The sequence below is a fragment of the Apostichopus japonicus genome, chromosome 12, assembly GCF_037975245.1.
Source record: "Apostichopus japonicus isolate 1M-3 chromosome 12, ASM3797524v1, whole genome shotgun sequence".
Classification (NCBI taxonomy): Eukaryota; Metazoa; Echinodermata; class Holothuroidea; order Aspidochirotida; family Stichopodidae; genus Apostichopus; species Apostichopus japonicus.
In genome coordinates, this window is record NC_092572.1 from 28,217,532 (window position 1) to 28,236,137 (window position 18,606).

Consider the following 18,606-nt stretch of genomic DNA (forward strand, 5'->3'; position numbering starts at 1 on the left):
CCTATTAACACTTTCTTCTCATTTTTTCTCTAAATTCATTCATATTATAACAAAATAGCAATAAGTGTGCTCTTAGGAGATGTTCGTATGCACCGAACCCAAATATGTTTCTATTGGAGGTCTACACAGTTTTTTATAATGCAAGAAATTTCAGAGGATTTTGGAATTTATTCACCCACATACTGTATGTATGTGTTGCTATGAGAGGTTTTGCTACTTCAATCCTATTAAAAATTTCTTCTCATTTTTGCTATAAATTCATTCATATTGCCTTAAAATAGCAATAAGTGTGCTCTTAGGAGATGTTCGTATGCACCAAACCCAAATATGTTTCTATTGGAGGTCTACACAGTTTTTTATAATGCAAGAAATTTCAGAGGATTTTGAAAATTATTTGCCCTGTACTGTATGTATGTGTTGCTATGAGAGGTTTTGCTGCTTCAATCCTATTAAAATTTTCTTCTCATTTTTTCTCTAAATTTATTCATATTGCCACAAAATAGCAATAAGTGTGCTCTTAGGAGATGTTCGTATGCACCGAACCCAAATATGTTTCTATTGGAGGTCTACACAGTTTTTTATAATGCAAGAAATTTCAGAGGATTTTGGAATTTATTCGCCCTGTACTGTATGTATGTGTTGCTATGAGAGGTTTTGCTACTTCAATCCTATTAAAATTTTCTTCTCATTTTTTCTCTAAATTTATTCATATTGCCACAAAATAGCAATAAGTGTGCTCTTAGGAGATGTTCGTATGCACCGAACCCAAATATGTTTCTATTGGAGGTCTACACAGTTTTTTATAACGCAAGAAATTTCAGAGGATTTTGGAATTTATTCGCCCTGTGCTGTATGTATGTGTTGCTATGTCAGGTTTTGCTGCTTCAATCCTATTAAAATTTTCTTCTCATTTTTTCTCTAAATTTATTCATATTGCCACAAAATAGCAATAAGTGTGCTCTTAGGAGATGTTCGTATGCACCGAACCCAAATATGTTTCTATTGGATTTCTGCACAGTTTTTTATAATGCAAGAAATTTCAGAGGATTTTGGAATTTATTCGCCCTGTACTGTATGTATGTGCTGCTATGAGAGGTTTCGTTACTTCAATCCTATAAAAAAAATTCTTCTCATTTTTTGTCTAAATTCATTCATATTTCCACAAAATAGCAAAAAGTGTGCTCTTAGGAGATGTTCGTATTCACTTATGTAGGATTACCTAATCTTAGCAAGCTGGATTGTGTACTGTGAAATGAATAATAAATGGCACTAAGTCATATTTGATATGGAACTCCCTATAGTATTGACTGTGTGTTCCTCAATCAGCAGTTTGAATTTTGCAACAAAATTTCAACTAAAAATTTGAGTCCCAAATTTCATATTATTTCCAAGACTCGCAAAAGCAGTACAAATAAACGTAATCTACAGAAGTGTTCGCAGTCACTGATACCTAACTTGGTAGTTTTTCTAGCCTATTTTCATTATTCTAGATGTAAAATAAAATTCCTGTTTCTTGTTTACACTATCCTACTGTACTTACTGTGCTGTATACATTCAGTGTTCCTCGTTCTGTTGTTGTAAACATAAACCTGTTTACATAGTTTATCCTGATTCTAAACAACTCATCAATAACTCGGAAAGAAAACAATGTATGATTCTCAGAGAGAGAGTAAACAACAACAACAACAGGGAGCCACCCACATAATACAAACACCAGACCAAACTCACTGCTTACAGTGATACTGTGTGCACGTAAGTAGCCTGGTGTGTTGTATTCATGGAACATCACTCCCTCCATGTTGTATCTAATGGCTCTACCATGGAATGTAGATATAAACAGATTATCTCCATAGACTGTTATATCTACAGGATATTCACCTTCTGATCCTTCCAAGGTGATTGTCTTGATTTTATTTAAACTAAAATCAAACACTATCACCTCGTTAGAAAACAAACCAATAAATATCTCTTCCTCTCTGATAGTCATACAAATGGCTTTTCTATCGCGTAACAGATCACTGTGTGTGAGTAGGTCGTCTGTCTTGATATTGAAGACATCCAACTGATCACCACACACAGTGACTATACGAGAATCATCCAAGAATGAAACACAACGAGACGGCCATCTTGAAGGATTCTTAAATTCTTTAGAATAAAACCGAGTTATAAATGGCGACGAAGAATCAGGAATATTTAATGCAAACAGGTCTATGAATGATGTCCCTGTGTCTTCGTTGTGACCGCTAACAGCAACTTTGGTAGAATCCAACGTCATATCACGCAGCTGCCAGTCGCCTTCACCGGTTAACCTGGGCAACCGCGTACGATGAACTCTATTATATACAAGGCAAAAAAAAGTACAATATTAGGTCAAGTTTACAAGGCCGTGTCCATGGTAACGGAGAATGTTGTCAGACACTATGCATATGGTCGCTGGAGAATGTACGTTTTCATAACAAAAGCAAGAAAATAACGGAAGCTGAAGCACCCTCCCCCCAAAGTGTCAATACTAAATAATAAACAAAAAATAAAGAAATAAACAAACAACTAAACAAACTCACGGATCGTATATTTGCGAACATGTTGAGAGGAATTTCGCCCTAAACACGAGCTCTGGGATATGGAAATAGCTATTTACACGATTGAGTGTATCAATTCATATGACATACAGTATAAGCGATTGGCCCGTAAGACGGGTTTCGTCGAGCACCCGGATCACGGGTGAACATTATGCTGTGATTTATTAATTATTAAAATTAACAAACAAACAATAAAATAATTGTGGATCAATGAGACGCGAGGGCTTAATAAGGTTTCTCAGAAACTTGGCATATCCGCTGGTGATTATGTGTATTATATTCTCAGACTGAAATTCTCCCCGTGCAAATTAAGAAAGAACGTAAAAAAGAATTAACAGGAAAAATTTACAGAACCTGATCGAAGCCCCCCCCCCCGCCAATTCAGAATAAATTGTAAACAACTATCAATAAATAAGCAAACAATTACACTAACGGATCGAGTTTGTTGAGAGAATTTTCGCTCTAAACACGAGCTATAAGATAAGGAGATACATATTTACACGATTGAGTGTATTAAATCATATGACAGTATATAATAGGCGATTGACCCGTAAGACGGGCTGTCGTCGAGCGCCCAGATCACGGGCGTACGTTGTGCTGAAAAGTAACAACACATGGAAACGATCGATGAAATATTTATGATATAATACAATATCTTTCTTACCCGCCCGTTCCCTGTATGGAGTATACTATAGCTGTTTACACGATTGAGTGTATCAATGCATACTCATAGGACATGCAGTATAATAAGCGACTGGCCCGTAAAACGGGCTTTCGTTGAGCACCCGTATCACGGGTGAACAATATGCTGTGATTTCTTAGTTTAAAATTAAGTAAAAAATAATTGTGGATCAATGAGGCGCGAGGGCTTAAATAGGTTACTCAGAAACTAGGCATATATAGCCGCTGGTGATTATGTTTATTATATTCTCAGCTGCAGGCTGACCCCTCCCCGTGCAAATTAAGAAAAGAACGTAAAAAAGTAAAACAATTAATTTATATACTAGCATTTGACCCCAAATATGTTATATATTCAAATATGCCGGTCACCTTTGGTCAAAATTCTCACACTGTTTTAATTGCAACCAAGGAAGTTTTCCTCACTCGGATTTTCAGTCATCTTGTGTGTTCCTTAAAAATGTATGAGAACAATTTTGAGAGTAAAAACCTGAAGGAAAGTATATTTTGAATACTTTATACTAGCAATTTTAGAGTGCTGTAATTATTTGGGGCATGCATATACTTACTATACCGACCTTTAAGGACCTTAATTCTCCAAAAAGCTTGCAGTTGTCTGCAGCATGCATAGCAATATCGCCCTATTGATACTTCTTCCTCTGTTGAGAGAGTCCTTTAATTAATTAATTTCGGGTGGGAAGATACTTGTCCCTTGGCCAACTATCAGAAGTACAACACCTAACAGAAAAGAACTGATCCAGGACCTCTGCACAATTTTGCAAACATACACAACGGGCGAAAGTTTTTAAATCGATGGCGCTATACCAATGTAAATAAAGCGGAAATGTAAAAATAGATGGCGGGCTTCCACAATTCATTATCAAATCAAGTTTTACACTCTACAAAGCGACCGCAAGGTGCTTTTCGCATTAGGGGACGTCATCTTCTTATCAAAGATAGGTTAAATTGTAAGGATATATCATAAAGAAAGTGCATTTCCATGAACAAAAGGACCCCTTTCCTACGCTTATATCCTTCACAAAGAAGCACATCCAGAAGGGAATTTCAAATATTACGAGTATTGTAGTGAATTACCAAAATTGATGATATTGCCCGTGTACGACGTTAATCTGTTCTCTGAGCTCCAAACCCGAAATGCGAACCACAAAAGATAGATTTATGGAAAGGGTCATGCGAAAAGTTCCTCTGGTTCAATATAATATGGATATTTCAAAGACATTTAATGGTTGTATATGGCATGAGAAATGCCTAAAGCTAAATTATACTTTCGTTTAAAATATCTACAGCTCGTCATTGTTCACTAATCAAATCAAACCATACAAATACCTCATTTATACGACAAACTACATTAATGGTACGTTAAAGGTAAATAATAAACTTGACTAATCATTCATAGATAAACTTGGCGTTTATCCGTATGACATCTATTCAATAAGATCAATAATAAAAGTAAAATGATACATTAATGTTTGAACGGAAACTCTAGTCTACGAGGATCACACGGAGTATACATTCAATCAATCAAGGGGAGCGGTGGGGCAATCACACCTACTTCAGGCTGGTTTTACACCCCTTGAGGGATGTTGGAGCGGTGCGGTTTGTCTCTTATTTAGTATTTCAGCACTTGATTGTGTTCACGAATATCGAATCGGGATTACAATTATTTATTTGTACCCTTAATGTAAAAGTACTTCATTTCTCTCACATTTATTATTATTATGCTTCCAAGTCTCTGCGAAGGAATTTCTCACACTTTAACAGCTTCCGGTGAATTCGTCACCCCCCCCCCCACCAGGGGTTTAAAAAAATTCCAGTGATATAAAACAAAATCGCTCTGAAAAGTAATATGTGTGTGTGTTTCAAAGCGCTATTCGAGAACAAGAATATCCAAACCTACACAGATCCAGGACACCAGGGCTAAAAACACATCCCAAGGAATGGTCCTCTTACACCGCGGCGTAAATATTCTGGTAAGGCGGATCCAACGAAAATAAAATAACCTTGCGCCCATCCGCCAAAGACAACGTTTAAAAAAAAAACACTTTCTTACATCTCTTCGTACACCCACCAAAATGGTAAGTAAAGCGATTTGGGGGGGGGGCTGTGGCTGGGGCTGTTGCTCCTTGCTATACGCCACTTAAATATTTCAAAACGCTTCAATGTCTGAGGGCTTGGCCCTCTAAACCCCGCCGGGCCTCTTTCTAATATATTTGACGATTAAGCAGTTAACATGATGATTCTTTTAATGTAAATCTATGAACCAGTTATCGAGATCCCGATGTTTGTTTGACCGCTCAGATATTTTCTGCAGACGCCGATAAATCGCTCGCAAAATAACAGAGGGCAACGTTAAATTAACATGTGATTTACCGTCATGTCTATGTCTAAGCTAGTGAAGTTAAACAAAGCTGCCAGTATCTAAGTCTTGTTTGATATTCTTCTCTATCGTGAGGTTTCCTTCAAGATATATGCTGTCGGGAAACGATGCTTTGAAAACGAGCTTATTGCCGCCAATGTCACATGAATAACTCACAAGAGAGTGAAAACGGCTGTTTACATTTATTAGCAAATGCACTGCCTGTAACTATGAAATGTATCTCAACAGAACAGCCTAACACACACTCACACACACAAACTATAAGACTTCCTTTTGAACTTCAAAAAATATAAATTTCGCATTTTTCCTCATTATTTCTAATATTCATATTACACAGCCTCAAATACGAGAGCACAACCCTCTAGCTTCATTATGAAGAGAGATAAAGAATTTAAAATTAGATTTACGGCCGCATTAATGAATACTGAAATTTCATCAGTGAGTAATACTATATTTATAGGTCTGTGTGCTAAGTATACCTGTTTGTTTCTACACACGGGTAAGTCCTGAATATAGAATGACCTTTGACCTCATAAAAAGCAATATATCTGTACTGACCCAGGTGGATCTACTTACAAAGTATGAAGTGCCTTTAATTGCACCTCTGGTGTGATGGTGTTTGCATGATTCTCAAACTTCCATCACTGTTAACCTTGAACTCTCTTTGACCTTCACTATAAATATATAATGATTCTTGCACTCACTTATATGGATCTCTATACCACACATTCAGCCCATTCAAGTTTCAATATTCGTGGCACTGTCACAACAACATATCAGACTTTGACCATTATTGACCTCACATGAGCATTGACCCCAACATACCAAAATGCTTTCTTTGTACTCACTACGGTAAAGTGTCTTACAACGTATGTTTTAAGCTTGGAGTTATGTTTATATAAAGATTATGTGTTATTATTATTATTAGCTTAGATGGATTCACATACGACGTATGAATTTCATCTAAACTTTAATTTAGGGTTTTTACAAGGTTTACAGACTGTAACCTGTGTTGAACTCAAGTGATCTTTAATCTCCATATACAACAACAAATTATTGTCCCCATTAAAGTAATTACACACACCAAGTATTAAGTCCATCCGAGCTTGGCTTATGGCTATGAAGTTTAACGACGTTGTCCTTCCTTCTTGAGTTATCTAGTTTATTAAGTTTTCAGACTTTGACATCAGTTGACGTCGTATGTCTATTTGCATCCACCAATTTCAATTGGGTTCTTTTACTAACTTAAAGACAAATCCATATACAATGCATTAACTTCGGCATAGGCGTACGGGAGCATTTCAGTTTGGGGGGGGGCAGAACCTTTTGTGCCCGAAAGTTCCCGTGACACTATCTAAGCGGAGCGCCACCATCAGTTGGCGCGTAGCGTACAAGAAAATTTTTGGCACACAATGCCTCTCAGATTGCCGGAAACGGCACTTCCCGAGTGTTCATTCTGGTTCCCTGGCCTCTTGCTAATTTGAGGCACCTCAATTTTTATGTAGAACAAAGGCACATTTTTAACCTGCCCCCTGTGCCCACCCCTCCCCCCCCCCCACGGTTACGCCGCCCTTGGTCCAGGTATACAATTGACTAGTTATAAAAAAAAAATGATCGTGCAAAAAGCGTGCACGCTTTTTGCATGGTAGCCCAGATGAACTGCGCTTACGGTGGTGTTACACGGATATATTCGGGCATAATGGTGCTAAATAAAGAAAATCATGGAAATGTCGGGCAAAAATTTGAAAAAGATTCAGGCAAGCTACTGCATATTTATATATATATATATATATATATATATATATATATATATATATATATATATTTCCAGAGGACAAGAAATTCGGGCAAAAGTCCTGAAAAATTCGGGCAGCCTAAGAGGAGAAAAAAAATATGTATATATATATAATAAAAAAAAAATTCTCCTCTTAGGCTGCCCGAATTTTTCAGGACTTTTGCCCGAATTTCTTGTCCTCTGGAAATTTGGGGGGCAGTCTGCCCCCCTGCCCCCCGCCTCGTACGCCTATGAACTTCGGCCATCATATACTTTTTGAGTTATTGTGTTTACAAACACAGTGCCGCATACACTCGGACGCACCCGCACAAATAACGACATCACCATCAAACAAATTCCTTATGCCTCAGCCAATTTAATGAAAAAAGAACCGAGGAATAAATTAACCGTAGCATCGCTGAAAGGAACGTATATTCATGACATATTATATATATTATAATATTATAATATATTCATGACATATTAGAATAAAGCATTGTTAAGTGGGAGATGGGTGTAACCTTCAGTCTAAACAGATGGGGGACTTAATACAGTAAAGTGGAAGGAGGGTCACATTAGAGGCATTTGATTAAGGCGGGTTACTAAAGAGGGTGTTACTTACGGTGTGATAGTGGGTTGCTTCCTAATGTCCATCTTCTGACAGATATCTCAAAACTTCGCACGATCCTGCTCAACTGAACCGAAATAATAGTACTTAATTAAAGGTTCATACTAATCATATAAGACAAGTGCAAAATGTTTGTCTTTCGTATAAGTAAGCAGTATTGCACCTTCAATATATACTGATTTGAAAACTATATATATATATAAATATGTCTAACATACGCACAGCGTTGTTGTTCTATGTAGACATGTTCAAAAGGCTACTTTCGGAACACACAATTTGGATCCAAGGTTTCATTGATGTTAAGAAATATACAGCATAAAATTAGTGCGTTCCAGAAGTGATTGAATCTTTGGAAGAATTAATGTGTTGAACTAAGTACAGTCAAATTAGATTATATTAAGTAGAAATATCATTTTTTATAAATGTACCTCAAATACAGATTCAAAGGGTATATTAAATAACTAGTATGATGTACATAAACAAAATAGTGTAACACTAAGAAGTATTGATGCAAACATGTTAGTTCTCCCATTAATATTTCCAATAATGAACTAAGTATTTTACGACTTGACGGATAGGTCTACATTGCAAGAGCATCAAGAGGAGTCTACAGTTTTCCAACTGAATTGAGGTTGACCACTCACTAGGAGTTAATGCTTTTATTAAGGAGTGATATGTAAGCTACAGTAATAACGCTATAATAACTTCACGCTTAAACCTGATATACTAATATCAATCCAGTCAAAGAATATTCCCATAGCTGAACTGAAGTTCATTGTCTAAAATAATTACTGGAAATCTTAATTCATCACAAAATTTGATGAACTTATCTGGCAACAGTTCTACATTGTTTGTGTTTCTCCATGCACAATGTACGAAAACAAAAGAATAAATAAGTAGACAATTTATGAAGTGTAATGATGTTAGTTAACATTATACATCAGGAATATAAAGCTTGTCAAGATCATCTGCCATTATGAAACAACGTATTACTTGGAATGATCAGGAAGTTGTAAACCTACACTTCCTGTATTACAAACGGTTTATATGTAGAGGGTATACATTGAAATAACCACATCTAACGATAGAAACATTATATTAAGATGATGGTCTCAGTTAATTAATAATATAGACTATCTTTCTCTTTAAGCTTATGTGTCACAGTATACCCGTTACCGGAGTACCCCATAACGCTACCTTCTAAACCATAGCCATTGACATATATAATACTGATAACTGTGTTCTGATGTAATACACACAGAGAGGGTAACACTTACATTGAAAGCCACTCTAATTCACTAGTGTGATGTTGCCGTGTGAACCAAGGATCCTTTGAATCCTTCTTCGTCAACTTAAAACACACCCGAGCTGAAAATAATCACGAATAGTACCTTGATGTAACCCGAAGAGGAAGAAGTTACCCCAATGTAGTAAGAACGACGTTATGGAAATACGATAAATAGAAATGAGCTGTGAGAGTGGCAATGTGAAAACAGATTATTACACTGAACAGCACTGTACATATCAATACTGATCGCGTGACTGATAAACAACGCCCACTGTACACGTACGAGACTGTGCTTTGATCTCTACAGTTGGGTTCAAAGGTTCATTTGTACACGTACACGGAAACCAGCAGATTTATGGTATGTATATTCAAGTCAACTAGTGTAGATTTTCCTTCCCTGTTTTTTCCCTTTCAATATTCAGTTTCACATTAGAATGGATATATGATATTTATTGTGTAGCCACACGACTATGGCAAGCTATATGGGAAAAACACCGTATAATATGTCCGCGTATTAATACGAATATACGCGTATTAATTCGAATATATACGCGAATTACTTCAGACAATTGGCATGTCCTATAGCTTTCACAAACGAGTTTAGAGTGATATCACATTGTAGCCTCTTCAGGGCAATACATGAGAGACAACAGCATGATTTAATACGTGCATATACGCGAATACACATATTTACTGGAATTAGTATGTGTACATATTCCAATTAATCCTCATATGTATTCGAATTAATACGTGTTTGTATTCGAATTAATACACGGATGTATGATTGGCAAATAATATGCATATATGTTCGAATATATACGCGTATGTATTTTAATAAATACTCGGATATATTATGCGGTGTTTGTCCCAAATGGCTTGCCATATTGCTGACCCTGTGGGACAAATATACCATATTATGTACCCATATTAAATCGAATATATACATGGATTCTTGATTAGCCAATCAGAAGGTCGATTTATATGGTTGTATTAAATCGAATATATACACGTATAATTTCGAATGTATACGCGTATTAATTCAAATGTATACACGTATTATCATCTGATTTATTTCGTGTGTATATTCGAATTAATACGTTCATATATGTGATTTAAAGCAACCATATAAATCGACTATCTGATTGGGCTTATCAAATATTCGTGTATATATTCGAATTAATACGGGTACATAATATGGTATATTTGTCCCACAGGGTCAGCCTTAAATGGGAACACAATTCCCATATATCTAGTCACTACTCGAAAAGTCTACACACCCAGCCAAAAATGTACCCTAATTTTACCTCGGTAAACTATGGTAAATGTGTGGTAAATGGGGTAAATGTGTGGTAAAATTGTGGTAAAATAAACTGCGGTACATTTACCGCAGTTTTACCATGGTATTACCGCGGTAAAAGTATGGTAAAAGTGCGGTACATTTACTGTGGTAAATTTACCGCAGTTTTACCATGGTATTACCGCGGTAAAAGTAGGGAAAAAGTGCGGTACATTTACTGCGGTAAATTTACCACAGTTTTACTATGGTATTACCGCGGTAAAAGTGCGGTACATTTACTACGGTAAATTTACCACAGTTTTACCATGGTATTACCGCGGTAAAAGTGCGGTACATTTACTACGGTAAATTTACCACAGTTTTACCATGGTATTACCGCGGTAAAAGAAGGGTAAAAGTGTGGTACATTTACTACGGTAAATTTACCGCAGTTTTACCATGGTAGTATACCGCGGTAAAAGTAGGGGAAAAGTGTGGTACATTTACTACGGTAAATTTACCATAGCTTTACCATGATATTACTGGAGTAATTAAGTAGGGTAAATTTATATGGTACATAAACTACATAGGTGAAATTCCTACAATTGTGCCATGATTAACCACAGTAAAATTAGGGTAAAACTATACAGTGCAATTATACTATGGTAAATTTACCATAATTGTACCATGATTTTACCACAGTAGAGCATATATGGGTCACACTATGAAACATGATGGTACATTTACAGCAATTTTTGCATGATTTTGTCCTATATTTTTGCAATACTGATAAGACAAACCTTTTGCCAGCTTATGTTCTACTCATATCTTAATGTTGGCAATATAAATTACCTGTGGATATGAGTTGAATTAAGAAGAGAGACCAACTGCTATTCTTATATGTTATAGTATGCATCTATTTTCCTAAAAAAAAAGCAGTAGATATATACATAGAGAATTCCTTCATGTAATCCCTGATAAATTTGAGAGGAGACGACATTTAATTCCTTTTTTCATCATGAGGGAAAACCTAAAAGCCTTTAAAATGAAAAAAAAGAACTATATAAACTAGCACACATAAGGCATAGCTTCTGTGCCTCAACACTGAACACACAAAAATTGACCAATCAGTGTCCTCAGATTTGGGTATTCTCTGTCAGGTCCATTAAATGACATGACAAGTCTATGTATCTATCTACAGAGTACTCTCTTCATTTAAACCAAGTTTTTGAGGACAACTGGAGATCAAAAGTCCAATCTGTACTACCAGTTAAGTCTAAAGAAGATAGTCAGGAATCATACCTGCTAGGATTGTTGAAATTCAACAAAGTTTTCATGTGTGAAACCTCCATGGATTTGATGAATTAAAAACTGTTGCATGCTACAACTGTGGACTTACATGTCAGGCATACACCCATTACAATAAGGGTAAAGGCATATACTGTAGCTAAATTATGATACAATACACTAATGGGTGGAATTCAAAGAAATTTATGGTGTACATGCTGATTGAAATTAGGACAAAATTATGCTGAATGTGAGGTAAAACTGTCCTACAATTAGTGTAAAATTCTGGAAAACTGAGGTAAAACTAAAGTAAAAGCGTAGTAAATCTACGGTAAAACCATGGTAAAATTGGGGTAAAAGAACGGTGAAGCGTGGTAAAAGTATGGTAAATTGAGGTAAAACTAAGGAAAAAGCGTGGTAAATATACGGTAAAATTGGGGTAAAAGAACGGTAAAATTGGGTAAAAGAACGGTAAAACTGTGGTAAATCTACGGTAAAACCATGGTATACTGTGGTAAAAGCATGGTAAAAGTATGGTAAATTGAGGTAAAACTAAGGAAGAGCGTGGTAAATATGCGGTAAAATTGGGGTAAAAGAACGGTAAAACTGTGGTAAATTCGTGGTAAAAGTGTAGTAAAAGTGCGGTAAAAGTATGGTAACAGCGTGGTAAATTGCGGTAAAATTGGGGTAAAAGCGACGTAAAACTATGGTAAATTTGTGGTAATTTACTGCGGTAAACCGCGGTTTACCGCGTCCATAGGGCCAAAATACCGCGGTAATGTACAACAAATTTACCGCGGTTTTACCCCGGTTTTACCGTGGCAAAATTGTGGTATGTTACCGCGGTAAATTTTAGGTAAATTTTTTCCTGGGTATGAACATCTATTGTAATGGTTGCGGCATTTGTGAGCATGCGCATAGGAGACTCTTATAGCCTATATTACGTAGTAACATTAGGCCCATGTTATAGTATTGGCCGAGTTTGGTTTTAGATTGAATACGTAATGAACGCATACCCGCTGGACCGACCGAACCGCAGAGACGCGAACCAGGTTCAGATTTTTGGGACCAGTCCCATCACTAAATTCCCGGCCTTCCCTCTCCACCCCTGCCCATCAGTCCGTCTATGAACAACATGAAATAGGCCTATCTTTATAATCACCCAAATGACCTGTACCCTCCATGACAAACAATATGGTTCTTGTTCACATTATGGAGAAGCTATATAGCCATACATACCAGCTACTGCATTTTTTATCTGGAAATATCGTATCATAGTGTTCAAGTTTGACAACTGCTGATCTTAAATGAACACTGCCTTACATCAAATCTATACAATACACAAGGCTATCATATCATGCATATATGAGCTCCTTCCCTGTTATGGTTCTGGAGATATTGTACTTTTGATATATTCACATTTAGCTCTCTGCTAACCCGATATGACCTTTGACCTCCACCACAAATATAGGGTTCGCTGAACTAGTTACGGGAAATCCGCGTGTCGAATATAAGACCTGCATAGGCTACCTTCCTTGAGATTTTATGTTTACAAGATTTTCACCCTATTTCCCTCTGTTGACCTCAAATGACCTTTGACATTCATGAAGAACACGGTACAGAACGTCTACTCACCAACGGCAAGCTACTGAAACTTCCACTCCTTGACATATTGAGTGAACATAGTTTTCAGAGTGTGATCCCTACCGACTTCATATGACCTCGGACCAATACCAACAACAATCGCAAACCAGTTTTGCCTCAGGAAAATCTGCATACCAAATATGAAATGCACCCAGTTATGCTTCTGTAGTTAGAGCGTTTACAAGTTTCACATACACATACAAACTCCATCACCATCGCATAGGTTCTTCTGCCTTCGGCAAGGAATAAGACCAGAAAACGCCCATTCCGGCATGGTTACGATGCCTAATCATATTATTCATGGTGTGATAATCTATACATGTTAATATACATGAAGTTATGCACACCAAAATATAGATTATCTATTGCCTAATGCTGCAACGTATAAAGAGAGGTGTCAGGAATCGTTATCATGTTGACCATCAAACATTAATTCTCTGGTAAGGATTTTACAGTATGTAATTTTAATGCCTATTCCCTAATGCAAATTCTTTTCTGATTTTTAATTGACTGGGAGCTTTACATGAGATTGTGATATATTTTGACAAGGTACAAGTTATCTGGTATAAATTACAACACAAATTGCCAGTCTGAGATCAATTGAGTAACTTTTTGACCCCTTGAGCCAATCTTGCTACCATTTGAGATAACCTATTGACCGCTTCAAGCTGAGAGGGTGAAACTGGAAAAGGGACTAGTTGAGTGTGCTTAAAAAAGTACTACATATCAACTTTCCTTGAAAATTTCTGGATGAGTGTATGTTCTTTTAAAGACTTAACTGAACTGAATTTGCCCAAATCATGTTCACCAAAAGAAGACCATACCATTGGAGAATGGACAGATTTATTGTAGCTTGCAGCCTGTGGTTGATGAGCTATCGTTTTTTTAAAGCTGTTTTTTTTTTAATATTTCCCATTAAGCCCACCAAATCATGAATATTCATGAGGTCAAATACTTTTTAATAAAAAGTCGCCCAGGAAAAACCTAGGCACGAAAACCAAACTACCAAACTACTGATCCGCTCTCAGCCCCAGTCCCCTTGCATCGGGACTGTGACTGTGTGATCATCGTCGGGTGTGCATACACCATTCCCCTCGAGGTCAAATATGTTTTGCAAAGAGCATATACTTATCATCATACCAAGTATAAACTAAATCGGACATACTGTTGAAGAGATATTGACATTTTAAGAATTATATGTTAAGCCCTACCCACTCTTAATAAACATGAGATGGTAACCACAAACAACATGGCACATTTAACATTTGCACATCATGTAGCATCTACCAAGTGACGCAGTATGACTGATTCAAATTGTTAGTCTGGATATATTGTGTTTACAAACTTTTCACTGTGCTAACACTCTAGACACGCCAATTTATGAAAAATGATAAGAATGAATTTCTTGATTATATGACCATGTACCTTTCATCAACTGACATCACCATACCAAGTATGAACTGAATCGGACATACGGTTGCAGAGATATTGACATCATAAGAATTTTACGTTTAGCCACACGCACTCATAAATATACACGAGATGGTAACCACAAACCATAGGGAAAATCTACCCATCAAGGGACATTTACCTACCACGCATGACATTGACTCAACTTGTGCTCCCTGGACACTTCTATGCTTCGACTTTTTCGTTTCTATGTTTCTACTTTTTGCACGTGTTACACATACATCCACATTTGATGTACTAGCGCGCATGACAAAAGGTGCTGTGCTGTCATATATTTCACTTAGGGCTATACTGCATTCCGGTGCGTGGCAGAGTTGATAAAGGCGGTGGCATTTGAAGCAATGTTGCTTAGCAATCGGGGGGTTCGGGGTTCGATCCCCGGCCGGTTCATAGTAAGGAGGGGTTTTCATCCAAGAGCAATGACTCTAACTTGAAAACAATTCGAAACTTTGAGTTAAAGTGTTGAATTGGAAACCTGTAGTCCATAAGCCCTTGCGGGCTTCTTCCATATTCGTGGTCGCTAAAACAATGGAGTTCTTCTAACTCCATGCTTAAACGTCGTCAAATAACTGCATGATTATATGATTATATCGAAGCCGAGATCAGAGTTGAGGCTGCTGCACGCGCGATGGAGAGCGTGAGAAGAGAGATGATCAAGAGAACGGTCGTGAGGTGATTTTACAACATATAACTCCCACGCAAGGCTTCATTGGCATGTCGTTTTGTTTTAATAAAGGAAATAATAAAAGTTCAGTTTTGTTTGTCTTCATTTGCTATATAAGGCCAGGATCATCTCAATAAGACCCTCGCCAGCCAGGTTAGTCCTCGACGCCTAACGTTACCAACGCTAGACCAAATATTTCTTGATCGAAGATGACTAGGTAGCCTGGGCTATACTATAACGTTATAAAAGTAAGGCCTTTAACCAGACTTAATCTGCTATTTAAGGCCAGGGTCATTTCTTGATCGAACATGACTACGCAGCCTCGCGGCTATACTATAAAGTTATAAAAGTAAGGCCTATAACCAGACTTCTTCTGCTATTTAAGGCCAGGGTCATCTCGATAAGACTGTCGCTAGCCAGGTTAGGCCTCGACGCCTAACGTTACCAACGCTGGACCAAATATTGCTTGATCGAAGATGACTAGGTAGCCTGGGCTATACTATAACGTTATACAAGTAAGGCCTATAAACAGGCTATATGATACCAAAGCATCCCCTATACGCACACATTTAGTTACATTTCAATATTCACTAGGTTACTGTTTGATTGAACTTGTGGAGGCCGTTGTAACTAAGTTGTAACTTGTGGTATTCCATAGCTGACAAATGTTAAATTAGGAGAAGGGTTCCAAAAAGTCTGTTGTTGGTGTATTGGGACCTGTCCCACACCCGGGGATGGCGCGAACTCAAAGCAAGCTAAAGCTAGGTCGCAACACTTCAGCTAGTCAACATTTTTGGTCTGGGACAAGTGACCTGAAATCAAACCCTAACTTCAGCCATTGGACTGTAGGATATAGTCAGTATTTCTGTCTGAAGACAACCTAGTTCTAGCAATAAGACTGCGGCCTGTTTATAACTGTTAGTATAGAACTAACAGCTACCTAAAGTTAGGCCTGTAGGTCTTGCCAGATAACGTTATTTAATCCTGTTTTCTATGTTGGCATATCAGTTTCATTGTTAGCCCCTATATCAGTACCCCAATGTGTTATCTAAGAATATTGAGGCACTGAATATACGTATATACTAGGGCCTGTTTTAGGGGAATCGCGCACCAGTTCCCTACATGCTCCACTTACTCAATCCATGCCCCACCCCCTCTTTCTCTCCAGTAGGTCCCTTTTTGGTATGTTAAACAAAACATGATAAATCAAAACTTAAAGGCACACTCTCAGCTAGGAAATTGCTAAAATCAAAAATCTTGTCTCAACGTATTCCCCGATTAAAAAATAAAAACAATGCTGCCCTCTTCTCACAGCGGCAACATATTCATTTCTTTAATATGGCATTCTCATCCTTAGCTATAAACAGCATACGCAAATGGGTACCGTTACCGCGAAGGTATCACGTTTCCGAGATTACAATCTGCCTCTCAGTGTTGCGTAACCTATAGGCATACTGTGTGCTATGCGAGTTACGCAATTTTTCAATTGGCTATATGGAACAGTGCATATTGTACTGCTGGGAAAACCCTATACCAGCTAGTAGGAGCAGGTAGTTGTTATGGGCCGTATGATCTCGTGCTGCCGATTTTTGTTGGAGAAATTGCTGAAGAAATAAAATGCGAATAGTTTCGTCGTGTAATTCTCTATAAACATGTGACTGAATGTGTGCTGCTTATGTACTGTTATTTGACGAAACGACTTGCTTCTGGCCTAACGTTCTTCAATACTTGAGTTCGAAACTGTGAGCAAACAGCTTATCCACTAGAGAGCCTGTGTAGAAAAAACACGCACATAATACAGACAGGTTAATGAGCATGGTGAACACAAAGAGATAGATGTAAGGGGATTAGTAGACAAGGGATGGAGAGAAGAATGAAAGATAAAAACCAACAGGGGAAGAGGAGAGGTAGGAGATAAACAGTGGAGGGACAAAGAGAGGATTAAGGGAAGGGGTAGGGAATAAACTGGAGAAGGACAAAGACAGAAAAGTGTGGAGAAAAAAGGGGTGGAAAAAGCTATGAGAAGAGGAGTAATGGGGGGGGGGGAGGGGAGAAGGAGGGGGAATGAAGAAAAGTTAGTCATGTCCTTCCTGAATGTTGAGACCATGAGGTTGAATGGTGAGAAGGCGTAGCATCCACAACCTCTCTCTGCTGATTCGCACTAGCTCAGGACGGCTACCTAAGGATTCAATCCCCTATAGAGACATGTCGTTAATGGTATGGTTGCATAGCTCCCAACTCTTGAGAATGCAAATGCTGGTCCATGCCACGAATTGCCGTCCTGGGGGAGGGGTATATGGGGGGTGTCTCCCTCCCCTTTTGATTTTTTTTGGAATCCTAGTGATGCCTACATGTAAAATGGTGGCACCTAAAGGCTTTTGTCACCCAAAATTTTCTGAGAAATATGCATTTTTTTGTGTGAAACATCAATAAATTGAATAGTAGGTGATAATTCATTCTTGCCCGTGGCATGAAAATGTTCGCTGCTCGCTCCAATGAAATGAAATATTGCCTAATTTGAGGTTCAAATGATGATGTAAAAGAGGTTTTATACTCTATTATGCTAAATGCTAAAGAAATGATGGTTGCTTAGTCAAAATTTGATGCATTTTTTTATGCATACTTGTCAATTACAATGCAGGTTTTTGGGACGCTTGCGCGGGTCAGGGGGTTTGGGTGTTAGAATGCGGGTCCAACCCGCGAATTGCGGGTCAGTTGGGAGCTCTGTGGTTGGGAAGGTTTAAGTGTTCTCCAAAAAAATCCAAAAGATGAATGACCTTCAACACAGGGGTAAACTGGACTCCTCCAGCTGCCTTTACTACATTTTACTGCATTACTACAAACATATGGTGGCTTCCACGCCAACTCTCGACCAGAGTATGCTGTATTGGCCCCAAATAAACCAAATATTCAAATATGG

General features: G+C 37.7%; 1 protein-coding gene across 1 annotated transcript in view; it reads right to left on the minus strand.

Moving 5' to 3' along the window:
• Nucleotides 1-9,640, minus strand: part of LOC139977176 (uncharacterized) — a 46,011-nt gene extending 36,371 nt beyond the window's left edge. The window contains exons 1-3 of the mRNA XM_071986408.1: nucleotides 9,335-9,640; nucleotides 8,052-8,124; nucleotides 1,541-2,333 (exon numbers count right to left, since the gene is read on the minus strand). Coding sequence (XP_071842509.1) covers nucleotides 1,541-2,333; nucleotides 8,052-8,083 — 825 coding nt within the window. The 5' untranslated portion in view covers nucleotides 8,084-8,124; nucleotides 9,335-9,640. The remainder of the gene's footprint in view (nucleotides 1-1,540; nucleotides 2,334-8,051; nucleotides 8,125-9,334) is intronic.
• Nucleotides 9,641-18,606: the final 8,966 nt, after the last annotated feature.